Source organism: Astyanax mexicanus, chromosome 14, assembly GCF_023375975.1.
Source record: "Astyanax mexicanus isolate ESR-SI-001 chromosome 14, AstMex3_surface, whole genome shotgun sequence".
NCBI lineage: Eukaryota > Metazoa > Chordata > Actinopteri > Characiformes > Acestrorhamphidae > Astyanax > Astyanax mexicanus.
The window spans coordinates 29,143,139-29,160,411 of record NC_064421.1 but is presented as its reverse complement, the minus strand read 5'-3'; the positions used below and the strand labels follow the sequence as shown (position 1 = coordinate 29,160,411).

Genomic DNA, 17,273 nt, shown 5'->3' with positions numbered 1-17,273 from the left:
TTGCATCGTTTTCCACCATATTTTTTAATATTGTTCCAGACGCAAGTATATAACTCCTCACTTTACTGTTTAACATTCGCATTGTGGGATAATAGTGTTCATCATATCCAAACTCAAACACCGACCAGTACTAAGTTCTGAATTTGTATCAAGGATATTTGAGTATACTCAACTGCAGGAACAGCAGCAGGTGGGCCTGTGATTGTTTTTCTCCAGTTTGGATTGTTTATTAAATAATAATAGAAGTGATGATGATGACTGCTTTCCTCCTTCACACAGAAATTCTCATGTTTAGTATCAGGTTAATCTTATCAGAAATGCTTGAATCACAACAAAATTTTACATTCAATCAATGTTTTACTTTTTCTAGCTGTGCATGAGATTTGTGTAAAATAAAGAGTTCAAATATGATCTCCCTTGTGATATAATTTTTCTCTTATAAAATAATACTTTTCTAATGTGTTTTTATTAATGCTGGAGTTAGAACTGATGTGAAGCTGTAAAAGTAACAGAACTGCAAAACCAGATAACACAATACAGGATTCTCTGCAATATAAAACTTCAATATTATAATAAATCCATTTATTAAAACATCCCCAGTATAAAATGCATATTTCAATAATAACGTCCAGAATACAGTGACACCTGGTTAATACAACCAATGAGACATTATGTTCATATATTAACAACCTTATAACATTTTCTTCTTTGGTTACTTTGCTCTATTAAGGTAAATATATTATTTTTAATTTTGCACCACTTCATTTCACATTTTGTACATTCAACGTAAACTCAACAACTATTACTATTACACACCTTCCCAGTACTGATGGGGTCTGTTAAGAGTTATCTAGGAAGATCAGGAGCAGCAAATCTAAATCAGCAACATACATATCAGTTTGCAGTTACACATCAGAAAAAAATGACTGGAATTTAAACCCATTGTCCTTCATTTAATTATCATTTCAAATGAACTGTTTAAACTATTTAATCTTGTGTATTTAACCTGCCAGTAACCAGAAGCTTCTACACCAGCCATAACATTAAAACTACCACCATAGAACTGTCAGCTATTTGTGCCACAGCAGCTCTTCAGTTCTAGATCAGAACTGTTCATCTGAGCACCTTCACCGCTTTTCCACTGCAGGACCAAACGGATACTGAAGCCGTTCTGTTTCAGTTTCTGTTTTCTTTTGTGGCATTATTTAATCAGGACACAGCTGTGTTCAAAATCAGTCACTCACTGTAACAGTAATATATTATACAGTGCTTCAGACATGCTGTAGTGCAGTTTTCTAACTGTGTGGGGATGTGGATGCGGACGGCAGGCGAAACAATAGAAACATTCTGGGTCAGAAATCAGGATGTAGAGGCACCTACATCTCAGAACTGTAGATAAAAGTTCAGTTTTAACTAAAATCTACTTGCTAAAATAATGTGGGGTTTTAATTTGGCTCGGGATCATAACGAAAGTTTTTGGGACTGATATAAAGTCTAGGGACAACCAGTCCCAGCAGTTTGTACAAATTCTGTACTGAAATGGATTTGTGATGAAAATCCACCAGAACCATTACTTACAACTCAGAACCGTTACTCTGAACTCGAACCCGTTCAGACCTGCAGTGAAAAAGCAGCTGGAGCAGAACTGTGGCCTAAGCTTTTCTTATTAAAAAGAAAATAAAGGTTCTGATCTCTGTGCAAAACACCGTAGTGTTAGTTATTATATAACTGTTTATATAATATAAAGTTCTGGGTCAGTTGGGTCAGAACCTGCTTGTTCTGAGTTCAGTACGAGTCTATCTTGTGTAGTACACTCTGTAGTACACAACCTTTGACCTCCACAGTGAGTAAGAGTTGTCAAATCGAAGCAGGTAAACTCCCTGTCCGGGGTAATGGTGACTTCCTGCGTACACTTCCTCGTGACTGTCCCGCCGGTAGATGGGAACCACCTCGGTCACGTTGGGAACACTGGTTCCATTACAGCTCTCAGACTGGTCCTTCTCCTCCTCAGCTCCACCTGCAATGGATACGTGGGTGAGTCTATATACTTGTGTCTATATGCTTTTGTCTACATGGGTGGGCTCTATGAAAAAATAGATTATTAAAAAATACTGACAGCTATTTTTTTTTTTTTTGAAATACTGTATTGATTTTTAAAAGTGCTGTTTTGTTTTTTAATTATTCATTTAAATGTAAAAATTGGTGTCAGAAGTGGTTTAGTGTTAGATCCCATTGTTCTGACTGGATAAAAAGTACATTTTTAGTTTAATCAGCTTTAATAAATATGATGTGTTTTTATAAATGACATAAATCACCCTATATATTGAATCAAAACTCCACAGTGTGGTTTTACCTTTAAATATTCACTACAGTCATGTGACCATGACCACTAATGAGTTGCGGAATTAATTTAAGTGAATTAGTAACCTAGAATAAATATACAGAACAAGCTCTGGGCTTTTAGGGTTTAAGTGAATTAGTAACTTAGAATAAATATACAGAACCGGCTCTGGGCTCTTGGGGTTTAAAGTCTGTGGGTATCTGCTGTAGGTCCGTCTCTTACCAGCCTGTTGGTTTTCTGAAGCAGATTCCGGTAACGTTCTGGCGGTCGTCCCGTCTGAGTTGGGCCACTCAAAGTGTAAACCGAAACCGATATCGTAATGATCCGTAGCGAATTCCCAGAACAAGTACGCGCCATCCTCGTGAGTGGGCACCCGCACAGTCAGCACTTCCCCTCTGCCCACAGTGATCACAGACTCTGCATCCTGGGCCATCTTCTCCTTAAATTCTTTTATCTGAGGCCTCGTCCACATGGAGGGTGCCAGGACCGCCACCTCTGAAAATGACACAAATAAAGCATATTTATACGTTTATATTTATTACACACCATCATTAAAAAATGAAGATCTGCACCCAGAAGGAAATGTGGGATTGTGATGCTATTCAGAAAAAAAAGGATTCTGGACATATGACACGTGACAACAAACCCGGCGCTGAAAACGACGTCTCCACACATGGAATTATTGGTCGTCCCCACCAAGACTAAAGCAGGACTCTTCACTGAAGATAATCCACTGTTGTTCTAAAACCTTATACAGTCGGTAAGGTACAGAGATAAGTCCCACCTGGCTTATGTCACCCAAGCGGCCAAGCATTAAACGTACATCACTTAAACTTACCCACCAAGTTTCATTGCTGTCTGTTGATTCCTATTTTCTGTTCAGCTATTTTCTAAATATTGCATTATATATAATAGAAAAACTGTGCCATAACTGTGTGTTATTGAATATAGTGTCTAGTGAGGGTATGTTTAAATTACAGTAGATGTAATTAAATTGTTATAAAAGCTCACAGTTGTGAATGGTACTCACCTCCTGGACTGCGGCCTAAGAATAAATGGCATGGTTTGGGCTCTGGACTCTGGGATTCTGATTGGTTGATGGCATTTTTTACTGATTCCATATCGTCTGAATGAGATGTTACCTGAGAGGCCTGAGTTACAGCAGAGTCCTGCTGTTTCTGCTCCACCTGCACACACACACACACATTTAAATATTAATACTGAAATATAACACTCAATAATGTGCTAATAGTTCTGGGTGATTTACTCTATACTGAACTGGTTACTCAATAAGAGAAAAGGTGATATACAAGACAAATCTCTCGCTATCTTTAAGAAACTCCTGAAGACAGAGCTCTTCAAAGAGCACTTACTCTCTTAACACCTCTAACACACTAACTACTTCTAACCTCATTTCCTTCTTCCCCTCCTTCACTCCTCTATCCTATTATTCCCCTTTGACCTCCTTTTATCCCTATCCAAAGATGTTTTACCTTTAAACTTATTTTACATTGTACTTGACTATTGTAAGTCTCTTTGGACAAAAGCGTCTGCCAAATGTAATGTAATGTAATGTAATGTAAAATATTAGTGTTTAGTAGTAAAACCAAAGACACCAAAAACACAACCCTAACACTGCAGCTGCTCTCGGCAGGTTTGGAGCAGTTTAGATATTATATACAATTTTATAAATTTTTTAATCCTGTATAAAATAGTATAGATAGATAGATAGATAAATAGTAGATAGCCCAGCCCAGCCCAGCCCAGCTCTGCATAAAGGATGATTTGTAACCTGCTGAACCTGGTAGGCCTGTTGGATGTACTGGCGGTAGTGCTGTTCCTGAAGCTGCTGGATCAGTAACTGCTGCTGTTCCGGGCTGTCGGGGAACTGCTGCTGTGCATACCGCAGGAACTGCACCGTTGTCTGTGCATTTAATGCAGCCATGATCTGCTGTCTGCAGACACAAATACATACATGACGGACGACTTAACATGATATATTTATTAAGTGGTGGAAAAACACTGTTTTGCTATTTTTTGTAAAACTGATACTGATATCTGATTATCTTTTGTTCTGTTGGATCCAGTTAAACAAAAGGACACTCAGAATTCCTGATAAAGAGTGTTTAGTTTTTTTGGAACTAAACTGATGCAATGCAATGAAATCAGTCTGAACTGTTCATGGTGATCTTATTCTGTTTCAAAGATTCACTTTGATTTTCTAAAATTATTTTAATTACAGTGATTAATACTGGGTGGTATAACATTTTATAAACATTTATATCACTTTTTTTTAAAGATTCTGAAGGTATCATGGTATATCATGGTATTATTATTATTATTGTAATTATAACTATTATTATTATTATTAATGTGTTTTTTTTGTTGCATTACTGTGCTTTTATATAGGTGTGTTCTACAGTCAGGAGTTCGCAGAACATAGAACATTAGGGCTTTAAATAAAGGTTTTAATTATTGTAGGATTTACTTTGAACTACAAAATTACACAATATATGAAGGAATCAGTCGCATTTACAGAAAAACAGCTGCAGAATATAAACTATTTCTTACTGTTCAAACTCCAATATGTTATACTTAGACTTTACAAAACTAAATATTTTTTAGCTCTATACACACTATAAATGCATATTAATTTACAATACGTTATTCCTGAAGCCATTAGACACATTAAATGGTTAAATTCCCTCAGTTCTCCAGTTAACTAATAAAGATTTCAGAGTGCATTAATAATATCAAAACATAATATCATAACATTAATAATAATAATTAGCATTTTATCGCTTTATCCTGAATAAATGATTTCCAGGACCGGTTCTGGTCTGTTTTCACACACAGCTTTTCCCATCGATTTCACCATGCTGCAGTCTTTTCTCTTACAGTAGGTTGCAAAAGTATTCACACCCCTTAATTTGTTTCACATTTTTAATCATAAATTAATTCTGAACCCATTATATCGATAAATTAAACCGTTAATACATCATACGAAATATTGGTGGGAAATTTGTCACATCATTTGTATGCGTAAACATTACAGTGTTTTTTTGTTGATTAAATCATTATTCACTCACTTTTGCTCCAACAATAGTAACAGATCCTCCTCCTGTTTCCTCCTCACTTCCTCTTCCTGTTTCCTCCTCTCCTCCTCCAGTTTAAGTTGTCGTTTTTTCTCCTCATCCTGTCGTTCCTGCTCCTCTCGTTCCGCACGGAGACGCTCCTCCTCTTCTCTTCTGAGACAAACAAAAAAATCAAATAAACACATTAAAAACTTAGGACTTCCCATCTTCAGTGATTCAATAACCTAAAACCCTGTTCACACCTAGAATTATTATCCTGGTTGCTGGGTATGTGATGATAAGTGTGCGCTATAAATTGTGAACAGGTGTGAACAGGCGTGAACGGGATACAGTTTGAACGGGATACAGTGTAAACAGGATACAGTGTGTCTGGAGGAGCTTTGAAATCTAATCACTCAAACCACCATCACATCCATAGGAGATCAGAGACGGATATGATTACATTATAATGACTATTATTACTATTATTATTATTAGCTGAGTTAAATGCTACAATAACAAGCTAATGATGAAGGTGATACCTGTGGCTGCAGTACAAGATAAACTATCTGCTCATCTAGATTTGGGCTTAGGACTACTCCCACAAAACACTGGAAGACTCTTACTGTAACCGACCCCGCCCCACTTCCAGCGGAAACAATATGAGATCAGAAACCTGTTTACAAGTCACAGACAGATTTAAAACCCGACAGCTGAGCTGGTGTGAACAGGTCCACAGGGAAACGTGGTGTAAATGTAGTGTAACAGATAACAGTGGAAGAAGGGAGCTGAATCATGATTTTCTTTGAGTGACACTTACAGTCTCCTCCCCTGCTCCTCCTTCTCGATCTTGTGCGAAGTGACATATGGTGCAAATAGACTACAGCAGGAGTTTAGAAGCTTCACAAAATCCTCCATCGCATCCTCTTTCGCCATACTGCCCAGCCGTGCCCACTCTTTCCTGCCAGATTAATACAGACAGAGTGCATTAGGCCACGCCCAAAATATGACTTTGTTTATTTGCATTATGGATCTATCACAACTGTATTAAAACTGACAATATCAACATGCCAGACAGCTGCTGTGTGGTGGAATTCACAAAGCATAAGATTAAAAACTGAATTAATGTTTTTTTTTTTCATGATTCAAAATACTCATGCAGGATTCCCAATAACCAGGATTCCAAATAACCACGGATCCTGACTGTTTATACAGCTTTGTGTCCAGCATGTGGAAATTCATTCTCTGTAAATGTTCAGATACATTACTGTGGACAGTTAATTAACTATTCAAGAATTTCCCTCTGGGATCAATAAAGTATTTATCTATCTATCTGTTATAGATTCTAGCTAATTAACTAGCTATATTAATTTTCTCCTACTGAGTTATCTTGTTAGTTAGTTTGCTTGGTAGCTAGCTAACGTACCAAAGTATTTGATTTTATTGTTTACAGGGACTAACGCAGCTAGATTTAATATCCCAGCTAACACATAATATATATATATATATATATATATATATATATATATATATATATATATATATATATATATATATATATATATATATATGTGTGTGTGTCTTTGACTAGTATCAATTATTTTGTCCTGTTGCTTATTCAGCTAAACGCCAAAAAAAAAAAGTTCCCCCCCCCCAATTTTAGCCAAATTATTTTGGTTGTCAAAAATCCTTGCACCCCTACCGTCTGTCATTCCCCAGAACATCAAAGAACCCGATCTCTGGGCTGGTATTGGGGTTAAAGGGCCCGAGTGAAACTTGCTTATGAAGTGCAACCAAGCGCAGGTTTTCTTCATATGTCGGGTTGAAGGCTTTTCCATTCATTTCTGAAAATAAGCAGGTAACAAACACATAGTTATAATAATTAACAATACACATGTGTATTGAGCTGTGTATAGGCAAGAACTTGGCAATACCACACGTATCAAAATACAGAGCTTACGATTCAGGATCCAGTGACATATCGCGATTTAAAAAAAATAAATTTAGTAAAACACTTATCATACCCACTGTACTCTGCCACGCCCACTTTCATGAGTAAGTTTCTCCTGCATTAGTGTTGGAATATTTGCTTAGTTCATATTAGTGAAATAGTTTTCATCTTAAAAAGCTAAGTAATTATTCTAGTGCTGCAATAAATTTAAGTGTCAGTTCCACCTTAAATGCTACCACTCGCGATATTCACACTAACAACGGCTATTTGACGTTTTCGTTCCACCTTAAATAGTGAAGCAGTTGACTGGACGAAACGGCTGCATAATCTAAAACGGCACAAAGCTGGAGATTTTTTTTCTATTAAACCCTAAGTACAGCAGCTGGTATATAGAATTAGTATTGTTTATATTTTTTCTGTTCCACCTTATAGTGAAGGAGTTCAGTTCTAGTGCTACAGCTTCGTCTCTTACTGTTACAGTCATTCCACCTTAAGCTGTGCACCTGGCTGGTTAAGTTACCTGGTTCAATATTGGAGTGAGAGAGAGAAAGGGCGCAAGTTAGAACAGTCAGTCTGTGAGGAAAAGCGAGGAGCTGTGAGGAGCAGGTTAGAACAGTGAGGAACAGTGTTTGGAGCTGATAGTTATAAACCTGTTTATTTCTGTACCTTTAAAGAACTTCAGCGCCAGTCTGAATATCTCCTCTAAAGAGAAACCCCAGTTCCAGTCCGAACTCTGCTGCTGTTCAGGTTGTTGTTGAGGTTCGGCTGGGGGTTCTAGTGGTTGTTGAGGTTCTGCTGGTGGTTCTGGTGGTTGCTGAGGTTCTGGAGTCTCAGCGGGGTTCAGATCCTCCGGCTCCATGTCTCTGCTAAAGGTGGCCACGTCACCCAAACGAGCTTCCGTGTTACCCACCGGAAATACCGCGATATTTGCTAATCATTTACAGAGGAAACGCGCGCGCTCAGCCAATATTATTTACATTCCACCAGATCACCTGTGACCGAGCTACCTGAGCACGTGTTCCGCTAAACTACTACAACACGGCCCCAAAACTCGTCAGGAGTTCAACCTGTCCTCAGCTATACCCACCTGCACTCAGCTATACCCACCTGTACATAGCTGCACTCACCTTTACCCACCTGCACTCAGCTATACCCACCTGTACATAGCTGCACTCACCTTTACCCACCTGCACTCAGCTATACCCACCTGTACATAGCTGCACTCACCTTTACCCACCTGCACTCAGCTATACCCACCTGTACATAGCTGCACTCACCTTTACCCACCTGCACCCACCTGTACTCAGCTATAAACACCTTCACCCACCTGTACTCACCTTTACCCACCTGCACTCAGCTATACCCACCTGTACATAGCTGCACTCACCTTTACCCACCTGCACTCAGCTATACCCACCTGTACATAGCTGCACTCACCTTTACCCACCTGCACCCAGCTATAAACACCTTCACCCACCTGTACTCAGCTATACCCACCTGTACTCAGCTATACCCACCTGTACATAGCTGCACTCACCTTTACCCACCTGCACCCATCTGTACTCAGCTATAAACACCTTCACCCATCTGTACTCAGCTATACCCACCTGTACATAGCTGCACTCACCTTTACCCACCTGCACCCATCTGTACTCAGCTATTAACACCTTCACCCATCTGTACTCAGCTATACCCACCTGTACTCACCTATACCCATCTGTACTCAGCTATACCCACATTTACACACCTGTACTCAGCTATACGCACCTGCACCCATCTTTACTTAGCTATACCCACCTGTACATTGCTTGTTTCTATACCGTGTGAATCTGAGCCTGTTAACTCCAACATGACTTTTACCATTTACCGTCAGAAAAACATTTAATAGTTTATAATATTTAATGGTCTATTACTGGTAACAGCAGCAGCCTAAACAACTTTTTAACAGAAACTGTTCACCTCATTATTTACATTTTAAACAACTTTATAATATTAATCCATTGATTAGATTATATTTCATACACACTTCTTCCTTCCTTGTTTCACTCACTGATCAGTATATATTAATTAGATCATTGATAACGAGGATAGGGTAGTTTTAAAGCTGTTAAAATTTTAGTATTTTGCATTAACATTGACACTATTAATATTTATACATTGACTTTCACTGTAATTACAAGAGGTTATGACATACACATACAAAGGCATAGTAATGTTAATAAGTAAATCTTTTTAATTCATGTTTTTACATTGTATTAATCTAACAAATCACATTTATGGGTTTTTAATTAGAATTTTAGAGTTACAAAAATAAAATATTTGAATAACATCATCTTATGATTAGTATTAAACCATTAAAACCATCAGTACAGTGAGTTGTGCTGCGTTCCCTTTTCCTCGGATGTGGAAGCTGTGAATAGTAAATAACATTTTGGATTTATTTTCATTTATTTCAAACATACGTTTACAGATTTAACAGTAGACTAAATTGAGGTGGGACTGCAGGAATGCTAATGTGTAAATTTAAGAAGAATAAGAACTAATTTAATGACCCACATTTTGCACTGTAAATGTTTTAGTTTGAGTTTGTGTGCAAAAATTGTATCAAATGTTCATTTGAAATAACAACAAGCTTCCTGTAAAAGCTGTACAATATTGGTGTTCTGCTTTTTGCTACGCTAAACCTTAACGTTAGGTATAAAGTTACATTCAATAGAGAATCCAGTTGCGTTTAATTGACATTTAGCTGTAGGTTGGTTTAAAATCTATGAGGCTTCAACAGTGGACCATCTAAGTAAATTGTTACCAACATTCAGATATTATCTATTACTTTTAGCATTGTCCTGGTTATCATGAATAGCAAATCCGGATGATACGTATTATTGCGTATTTTGTGCATCTAAACAGCCTGTAATCATCTCCACATCTGAGTGTAAATGGAAGGCAGCATAATTACAGTCAACAATCTATAAAACACAATATCTGAATACAATTACCATTTTGCATTCATTCTACATAAATCAAAGAAGATTCTATATTATGTGCTGAACACAACCCATCCTTTAAACCATCCTTCAACCCATCCTTTAACATCATCATTTAACCCATCCTTTAACCCATCCATGCAGTGAACAGTGAAACAGTAATAGCGAGTCCGGAGCAGTGGGCAGCGTCACTGTAGAATCCGGGGAGCAGTGGGGGTTAAGGGTTTCAGCAGTGGTGTTTGTTATTCCCTGTGTTGTGTTATACCCACACAACCCTGTGTTATATCCGAACGACCCTTTGTTATTCCCGCACAAGACCCTGTGTTATATCAGAACGACTCTTTGTTTTTCCCGCACAAGACCCTGTGTTACACTTTCAAGACCTTATGTTATACCTGCACATCCCTGTGTTGCATTATACCTGCATTTCCCTGTGTTGTGTTATACCTGCACGTCCCTGTGTTGTGTTTTACCTGCATTTCCCTGTGTTGTGTTTTACCTGCACATCCCTGTGTTGAGTTATACCCGTACATCCCTGTGTTGTGTTATACCCGTACATCCCTGTGTTGTGTTATACCTGCATTTTCCTGTGTTGTGTTATACCTGCATTTTCCTGTGTTGTGTTATACCTGCATTTCCCTGTGTTGTGTTATACCTGCACATCCCTGTGTTGAGTTATACCCGTACATCCCTGTGTTGTGTTATACCCGTACATCCCTGTGTTGTGTTATACCTGCACGTTACTGTGTTGTGTTATATCTGCAAACCCCTGTGTTGAGTTATACCCGTACATCCCTGTGTTGTGTTATACCTGCACGTTACTGTGTTGTGTTATATCTGCAAACCCCTGTGTTGAGTTATACGTTACTGTGTTGTGTTATATCTGCAAACCCCTGTGTTGAGTTATACCCAAACATCCCTGTGTTGTGTTATATCTGCAAATCCCTGTGTTGTGTTATATCTGCAAATCCCTTTGTTGTGTTATATCTGCACATTCCAGTGTTATGTTAAAGCTGCAAAGCCCTGTGTTATGTTAAAGCTGCAAGAATCTGTGTTATACCGGCACATCCATGTGCTGTGTTATACACGCACAACCCTGTGTTATACCCACACACCACTGTGTTATACCCGCATGTCCCACGGTGTATAAGTCCCTGCTTCAGGAGGAGGACACTGAAACAAAACACAAATATCAAAATGTCATAAAACTGATTTTAACTCTAATGTTATCTTCAATTCTAAATGAAGTGATTTTTTGTAAGGAAAGCTTATAGTAATATTTCAATAAATAAACAGAAAAGATAAAGTGATCCTGCTGTGTGATAAAGAATCTGAGAAAAGGAAATACATAAAATGTACAGGACTAAACTACTGCTGTATATTAACCCTTTGAGGTTCAGTGATTACTGTGTAATTGTGTTTAAAGAGCTTCATTTTCTGCACTATTAAAATGTAGCAAACAGGACTTGATTTATCAATTGTAGTTTGTCTGTAAAGCTGAGATGTTCTGACCAGCCTTGTATGAGAGTATATGCAGTATGCTACAGGCTAAAGTTGTTTTTAGAGTAAAGCTGTACGTACGAGTTTGGTGAATTTGTCCTGGCATGCGTTGCGGATCCTCTCGGGTGTAGCAGGACTGTCCAATCTGAACGGACCGGATAGGCCAGACTCTGCTCTGGCAGCGGAAATGGCATCTTTAATGGCGTAGAAGATTGAAGCTGCCAGGAAGAGAGGAGGCTCTCCAACAGCCTAAAAACAGTAATGAGAATAAGATATAGAGAATTATTTATTAATTATAAGTTATACTACTGTGTGATGGACAGTTCACTGCATGACAACAGAAGGGGCCACCTTTGTTTACTGTGTGTTGGAAGTAATATAATATAACCGGTAGATAAATTAGTTAGCTAGGTGGTGTCTCTGGAAAAAAATAATATACCACTTCAGTTTCTGAATCAGTTTCTCTGATTTTGCTATTTATAGGTACATGTTTGAGTAAAGACACAAAAAACTATGTTAAACTATTATCCATATTTGTGTTGAATATTCTGCAAGAATATCTGTAGCATGCAGTGCTGTGATTGGCTCTGACCTTGGAGGAGAAGATGGCCCTCTCATTGGGAGCGTCTCTGAGGAGCGAGACCTTCAGCTGGGTTGGAATGTCTCCAAAAGCAGGAATCTTGTACATGCCGGGTCCGCGGGTGTACAGGTAACCCTGGGGTGAGTAGCGCAATTCCTCCAGAGTGAACAGACCCACGCCCTGCATGAACGCCCCCTCCACCTGCACACAGACCTCCAGCACTTTAACCACCACAGCGCAGTGAGACAGCACAGCAGAAAGACAACACAGCAGTGAGACAGGAAAGCAGGGATGCAGCAGAGCAGTGAGACAGCAAAGCGGGGATACAGCAGAGCAGCTGCAGATAGAGCAGAGCACTGATAAAGCAGATCAGCAGGGCAATGGGAAAGCACAGCAGTGAGACAGCAGAGCAGTGAGACAGCAGAGCAGCTGCAGTATCTGGTGGGAATATACCTGGCCGATGTCCAGCGCTGGGTTTAAACTTTTGCCTACATCCATAACTATTGATGTGTGCAGGTTCTGAGGAGAAGATATTATATTAATAATCCTGCTAACTGATACGTTGTAAAACAAATCATGGGGTTTATAAATACAATACAATTAATCATGTAAGATTTACACAAAATAAAAGAGTAAACAACTGCATGGAGGACTTTTGGGTAAAATTCAAAAATAAAATCTGCACTATAAGGTGCACTGGACTATAAGGCACATTATGCAACACTAGTAAGGAACAGGGGTGTTACTTAACTAAGTTAAGTAAAGCTAAGCTAAGTAAACATAACTGTAATTCGTAAAAAACATTTTCCTTTAAAGTCAAATGAACGCTGGATATTAATCAATACAGATTTCTCTCCTGAAAACTGTTTATTTGGGTGAGTAAAGTGCTTTCTTTTATTTACAGTAAGCATAGAGTTCCAGACTTCCACCTGGGTTTAGCAGCATTAGCATTAGTGGCTAAATGCTAGCACTAACAGGATGTAAATGTCGCCTAAATGGTAAAACACATATATAAAGCACACCGGATTATAAGGTGCACTGAGGATTTCTGGGAATATTTAAGGATTTTAAGAGAGTATAATAGTGCGAAAAATGTACTTCACATAATGAACCTTTTGAACTAAACAACAAGAAATAAGTAAAATCTACTACATGCAAATATTCCTACATTTGTAAATAGTACCTAAACTGAAATGGACCTAAATCATGCACCCATGTTTTTCCTACAATTACTTGTAAACCTGTATTTATGTGACACTTAATCTCATTTGATTTAAACACTGTGTAAATCAGACTAATCACACTAATAATAATCACTGGTTATGGTTGTATTTACCTTGTGGCTCCCAGTCAGACAGTCTATCTCCACCTCGGAGGCGGCGACCCCGTAGGTAAAGTAGTTAAATGGACGTCCGGAGTTGGTTTCAAAGCTATAGCCGAGATCTGGAGTTCTACAAAACAGGATCAGTAGATTTAAAACTGTTTTAGTAATTTTGATTTTGAAAGAAGTAAATCTGCGTTATGGAGTTTTTCATTTACCTGTAAAACCCATTGGCTGATAAGTTCACCCTGTCAAAATAAGCTGCTGTGACCTGCAATTAAAAACACTAAAATGTAGTTGTCTATTGTATATTTTCTGCAAGAATGTCTATAATATAACATAAAAAAAAAAAAAAACAATGGAACATAATAGGATAGTAAAGTACATATACAGAGGTTCTTGATAGTTTGTGAGTTTAAAAGTTATTTTGCAAGAGTAAACCGGCCGAATAATAATTGGTTAATTTTATAATATTGCACTTTAATTGTTTATACTGTATTGCATTTCTGTTGGGAATCAGTAATCTAATAATCCAATTCTAAAAAAAGAAGATATTTTTAAAAATGTAAAAAAAAAAAAAAAAAGAACGATTTTAAATCTACAAACCCAGTCCTCCCAGTTCCCCTTTGGTTTACTGGTTTTGTATGGCTTCAGTCTCTGCAGCAGGGTCTGACAAGCATTCTGCGAAAAAAAAGCTTAAAATGTTATTTTATGCATTTAAATTAATACACATTTTATCTTAAATAAGATTAAATCTATCTTGTAATTAAGTTTTGGGATTGACTGGCTGTCGAGTCCAGACCAAACCCTGTTAAAGTCTCGGTTACAGTTTACACTGTGTAATTTAGTCCTGATTTTCTGTCTGTAACTGAAATACAGGCTCAGTAAATGTAAAGCCAGACTCAGAGGATCGTACGTAGATGGCCATGCCATTCAGGTCTGAGGAAGCGGATGCGGCGGTGGGGCTCGTGTTGGGAACCGTGTTGGTGCTGGTCTCACTGATGTGGATCTTTGAGGTGGGGATTTCCAAAGTTCTGCTTGCAATCTAGAACAGAACAGAAGAACAGGTACTGTTACATAAAAATACATAAATATCACGGATGATATATATACACTATACAGTTACAATTAAAATTATATAAAACCTCATTATAAATTTAGCTTTATTTAGCTTTATAGGTTCCCAAATTTAGATGTTAATCCAAGAACAATCAAAAGTGTTATATTTAAATAACTCAACACAACAAACAGCAAAAATGTTAATACCTGTGTAAAGACACACATACTCATCCTTCTGATTATATTACCAATTCGAGCTCATAATCATATAGCATTACTGCTTTAAATTTTAGGTGAAAATTTTATCTTGAATTAATTTGATTGATTTTGATTTTATTTAAATATTATCCCCTTCTTAATAAATCTTTTTAAGACTTTTGCCATTTACGTTTTTTGTTAGTTTGTTGCTGTTTAGTTTAACCAAATAATTTTTTCATTCATTAAATACTTTTTTTAATGTGGTTTTTAATGAAGGTCAGTGAATCTGAAACATTTTAAGAACTTTGAAAGTATCCTCAAGTGCAGTCAATATAAAGGCCATCAAAAAAGTTATGATGAAACTCATCAATGGCTCTCATCAAGACTGCACCAGGAAAGGAAGTGCAAGAGTTACCTCTGTTGCAGAGGCTAAATTCATCAGAGTTACCAGCCTCACAAACTTCAAGTTAACAGCACAACAGATAAGAGCTTTACAAAGTACGGTTTGGTTTGTTTAACACTTTTAAGTTACTACATGTTTTTTTTTTTGTTTTCTTTTATAGTCTGGGTGATTACGAATGCCTATTCAATTAAAATATTGAATGAGAAGGTGTCCAAACTTTTGACTTGTACTGTATAAAGTCCAATAATATAAGGACAAAGGATGCATAGTACAATGTAATGTTTATTGGATTGGTAAAATCCAATAAACAAAAAGATAAAGTAATAAAGAGTGTACGGGAGATGTGGCTGCATTGTGTTGTTTATTGTTACCTGTATCATTTTAGTGTGCAGACCTTGACCCATCTCTGTTCCTCCATGAGTGATCAGAACTGAACCGTCAGTATAGATATGAACCAGTGCTCCTGCCTGCAACACACACACACACAGATCAAGCATAATATTATAACCACCTCTTTATTTCTACAGTCATTATTCATGTTTTCAGCTCCACTGGTGATATAGTTCACTTTGTTGTTCTGTGATTAATACTGTGGACATTTTCTTCGCTGTGCTGCTTGGCTGCTTGTCCCGCAGTTCTCAAGATATGGGCAGTATGGCTCACCTTAGGAACCACATGTGATACCATTGTGACAGGTAGAAAACACATTAGCTGCGCAACTATCCTGCGTTACTAATAATTGCACTTTTCTCATTCCAGACTGTAGTTCTGTATCTGTTGCTCGGCATACTATTATTATTATTATCTTCCTGCTACCCCTCCTTCAATACTCAGAACAAGGATAAAGAATAAACCACCATAGATCAGCTATTATTATTTGGGTGGTTGATCATTATTCTCAGCACTGCAGTGTTTAATTAGCACTGATTAGCATGGTGGTGGTGTATGAGGTGTTAGTGTGTGTTGTGCTGGTACAGGTAGTGAATATAAAGATAGACCTGGTTGAGGAAGGTTGCAGTAAAGCTGATGCCAAATTTGGTGGGAATGATGGACAGGCCTCTTTTGGTCCAGCGATGCTGTCTGCAATCAACACAAAACACGTGTTAAAATATATATATACTTTATTTTTTAATTTATAAAATTTGTTTAAGCTGCAGTGTTCTGTTGGACTAACTTGTTGTACAGCTCCACTCGGGCCCTGCGCTGGGAGAAGTCGGAAATGGTTATGCACTCGTCCCAGCAGCGATCGATTGTGAACTGCTCCAGACTCTGATTAAAGGGTGTGATTCCTCCCTGCTGGTACAGATTCATCTTCCGAACCTGAAACATAAAGAACCGTTACCAACACAACGCTAAAGATCAGTGTCACGACCAAGGGCGTAGGAGCGTGCTTGATATTGGGGGGGACACATTTGCGAATATTAACCAAAGCCCACACTATAGTTTCCTAGAACAACATTTGTGGAATTATTTTTTATCACAAATAATCATTTTTTTCTGTATTTTGTTTATAATTAGTTACATCCAATAAAAGGTGATTTTACAACCTAAACATGTTACTCCACATTACATTTACTGTTGTTAGAAAAAAAATATGCATGCAATGTCTGAATTATATACATAGTACAAAAATCAGTTCAAAGATCAGTTATCACCTAATATTTAAAATAATATAACAGTATTGATTATTATTATGTATTGTATGTCAATTCTGTTGTATATTTACCTGCGCTTTTATTTATTTTTTACTGAGAACACTTCTTTCTACTGAGAGAATGTAACTACGTTTCCTAGAGATTTTTGGCAGAAGTATAAACGTCATGACATGTGTCTTACTGTAAACTACATGAACAGAAGTCATA

The 17,273-nt window shown here is 37.6% G+C and overlaps 2 protein-coding genes across 30 annotated transcripts in view; both read right to left on the bottom strand.

Moving 5' to 3' along the window:
- Positions 1-567: 567 nt before the first annotated feature.
- Positions 568-8,269, bottom strand: zgc:162964 (ACBP and GOLD_2 domain-containing protein). 3 transcript variants are annotated; one of them, XM_007244675.3, is made up of 8 exons: positions 8,033-8,269; positions 7,118-7,259; positions 6,236-6,376; positions 5,431-5,586; positions 4,134-4,296; positions 3,372-3,528; positions 2,564-2,836; positions 568-2,017 (listed from the first exon to the last, which is right to left on the bottom strand). In XM_007244675.3, exons 1-8 carry the CDS (start codon positions 8,223-8,225, stop codon positions 1,797-1,799), a joined length of 1,446 nt encoding a protein of 481 aa, XP_007244737.3. In that variant the 5' UTR covers positions 8,226-8,269; the 3' UTR covers positions 568-1,796. The 3 variants fall into 3 exon arrangements, with proteins under 3 accessions (XP_007244737.3, XP_007244736.3, XP_015460122.3); XM_007244674.3 differs by having other exon boundaries at positions 5,431-5,589; positions 8,033-8,268; XM_015604636.3 differs by having other exon boundaries at positions 4,143-4,296; positions 5,431-5,589; positions 8,033-8,268.
- Positions 8,270-9,576: 1,307 nt separating this feature from the next.
- The window catches only part of xdh (xanthine dehydrogenase), a 37,668-nt gene continuing 29,971 nt past the window's right edge, over positions 9,577-17,273 (bottom strand). For 5 of the 27 annotated variants that reach the window (XM_049463762.1, XM_049463767.1, XM_049463764.1 and 2 more), the window contains exons 26-37: positions 16,586-16,731; positions 16,410-16,491; positions 15,783-15,878; positions 14,668-14,796; positions 14,358-14,432; positions 13,970-14,022; positions 13,767-13,881; positions 12,884-12,949; positions 12,443-12,631; positions 11,932-12,099; positions 10,902-11,523; positions 9,577-10,823 (exon numbers count right to left, since the gene is read on the bottom strand). In XM_049463762.1, the coding sequence (XP_049319719.1) occupies positions 11,473-11,523; positions 11,932-12,099; positions 12,443-12,631; positions 12,884-12,949; positions 13,767-13,881; positions 13,970-14,022; positions 14,358-14,432; positions 14,668-14,796; positions 15,783-15,878; positions 16,410-16,491; positions 16,586-16,731 (1,170 nt within the window). In that variant the 3' untranslated portion in view covers positions 9,577-10,823; positions 10,902-11,472. Of the gene's footprint in view, positions 10,850-10,901; positions 11,524-11,931; positions 12,100-12,442; positions 12,632-12,883; positions 12,950-13,766; positions 13,882-13,969; positions 14,023-14,357; positions 14,433-14,667; positions 14,797-15,782; positions 15,879-16,409; positions 16,492-16,585; positions 16,732-17,273 lie in introns of all 27 variants that reach the window. The other 22 variants (XM_049463778.1, XM_049463782.1, XM_049463787.1 and 19 more) reach the window with 22 other exon arrangements.

Bases quoted from the DNA above. Each gene is read 5' to 3' on its own strand.
- zgc:162964 (XM_007244674.3), bottom strand. From the start codon at position 8,225: ATGGAGCCGGAGGATCTGAACCCCGCTGAGACTCCAGAACCTCAGCAA. The intron at 7,260-8,032 runs GTACAGAAATAA...GCTTATTTTCAG, and splicing joins GGCGCTGAAGTTCTTTAAAG to AAATGAATGGAAAAGCCTTC. The intron at 4,297-5,430 runs GTGAGTGAATAA...TTGTGTCTGCAG, and splicing joins TTACTATTGTTGGAGCAAAA to ACAGCAGATCATGGCTGCAT.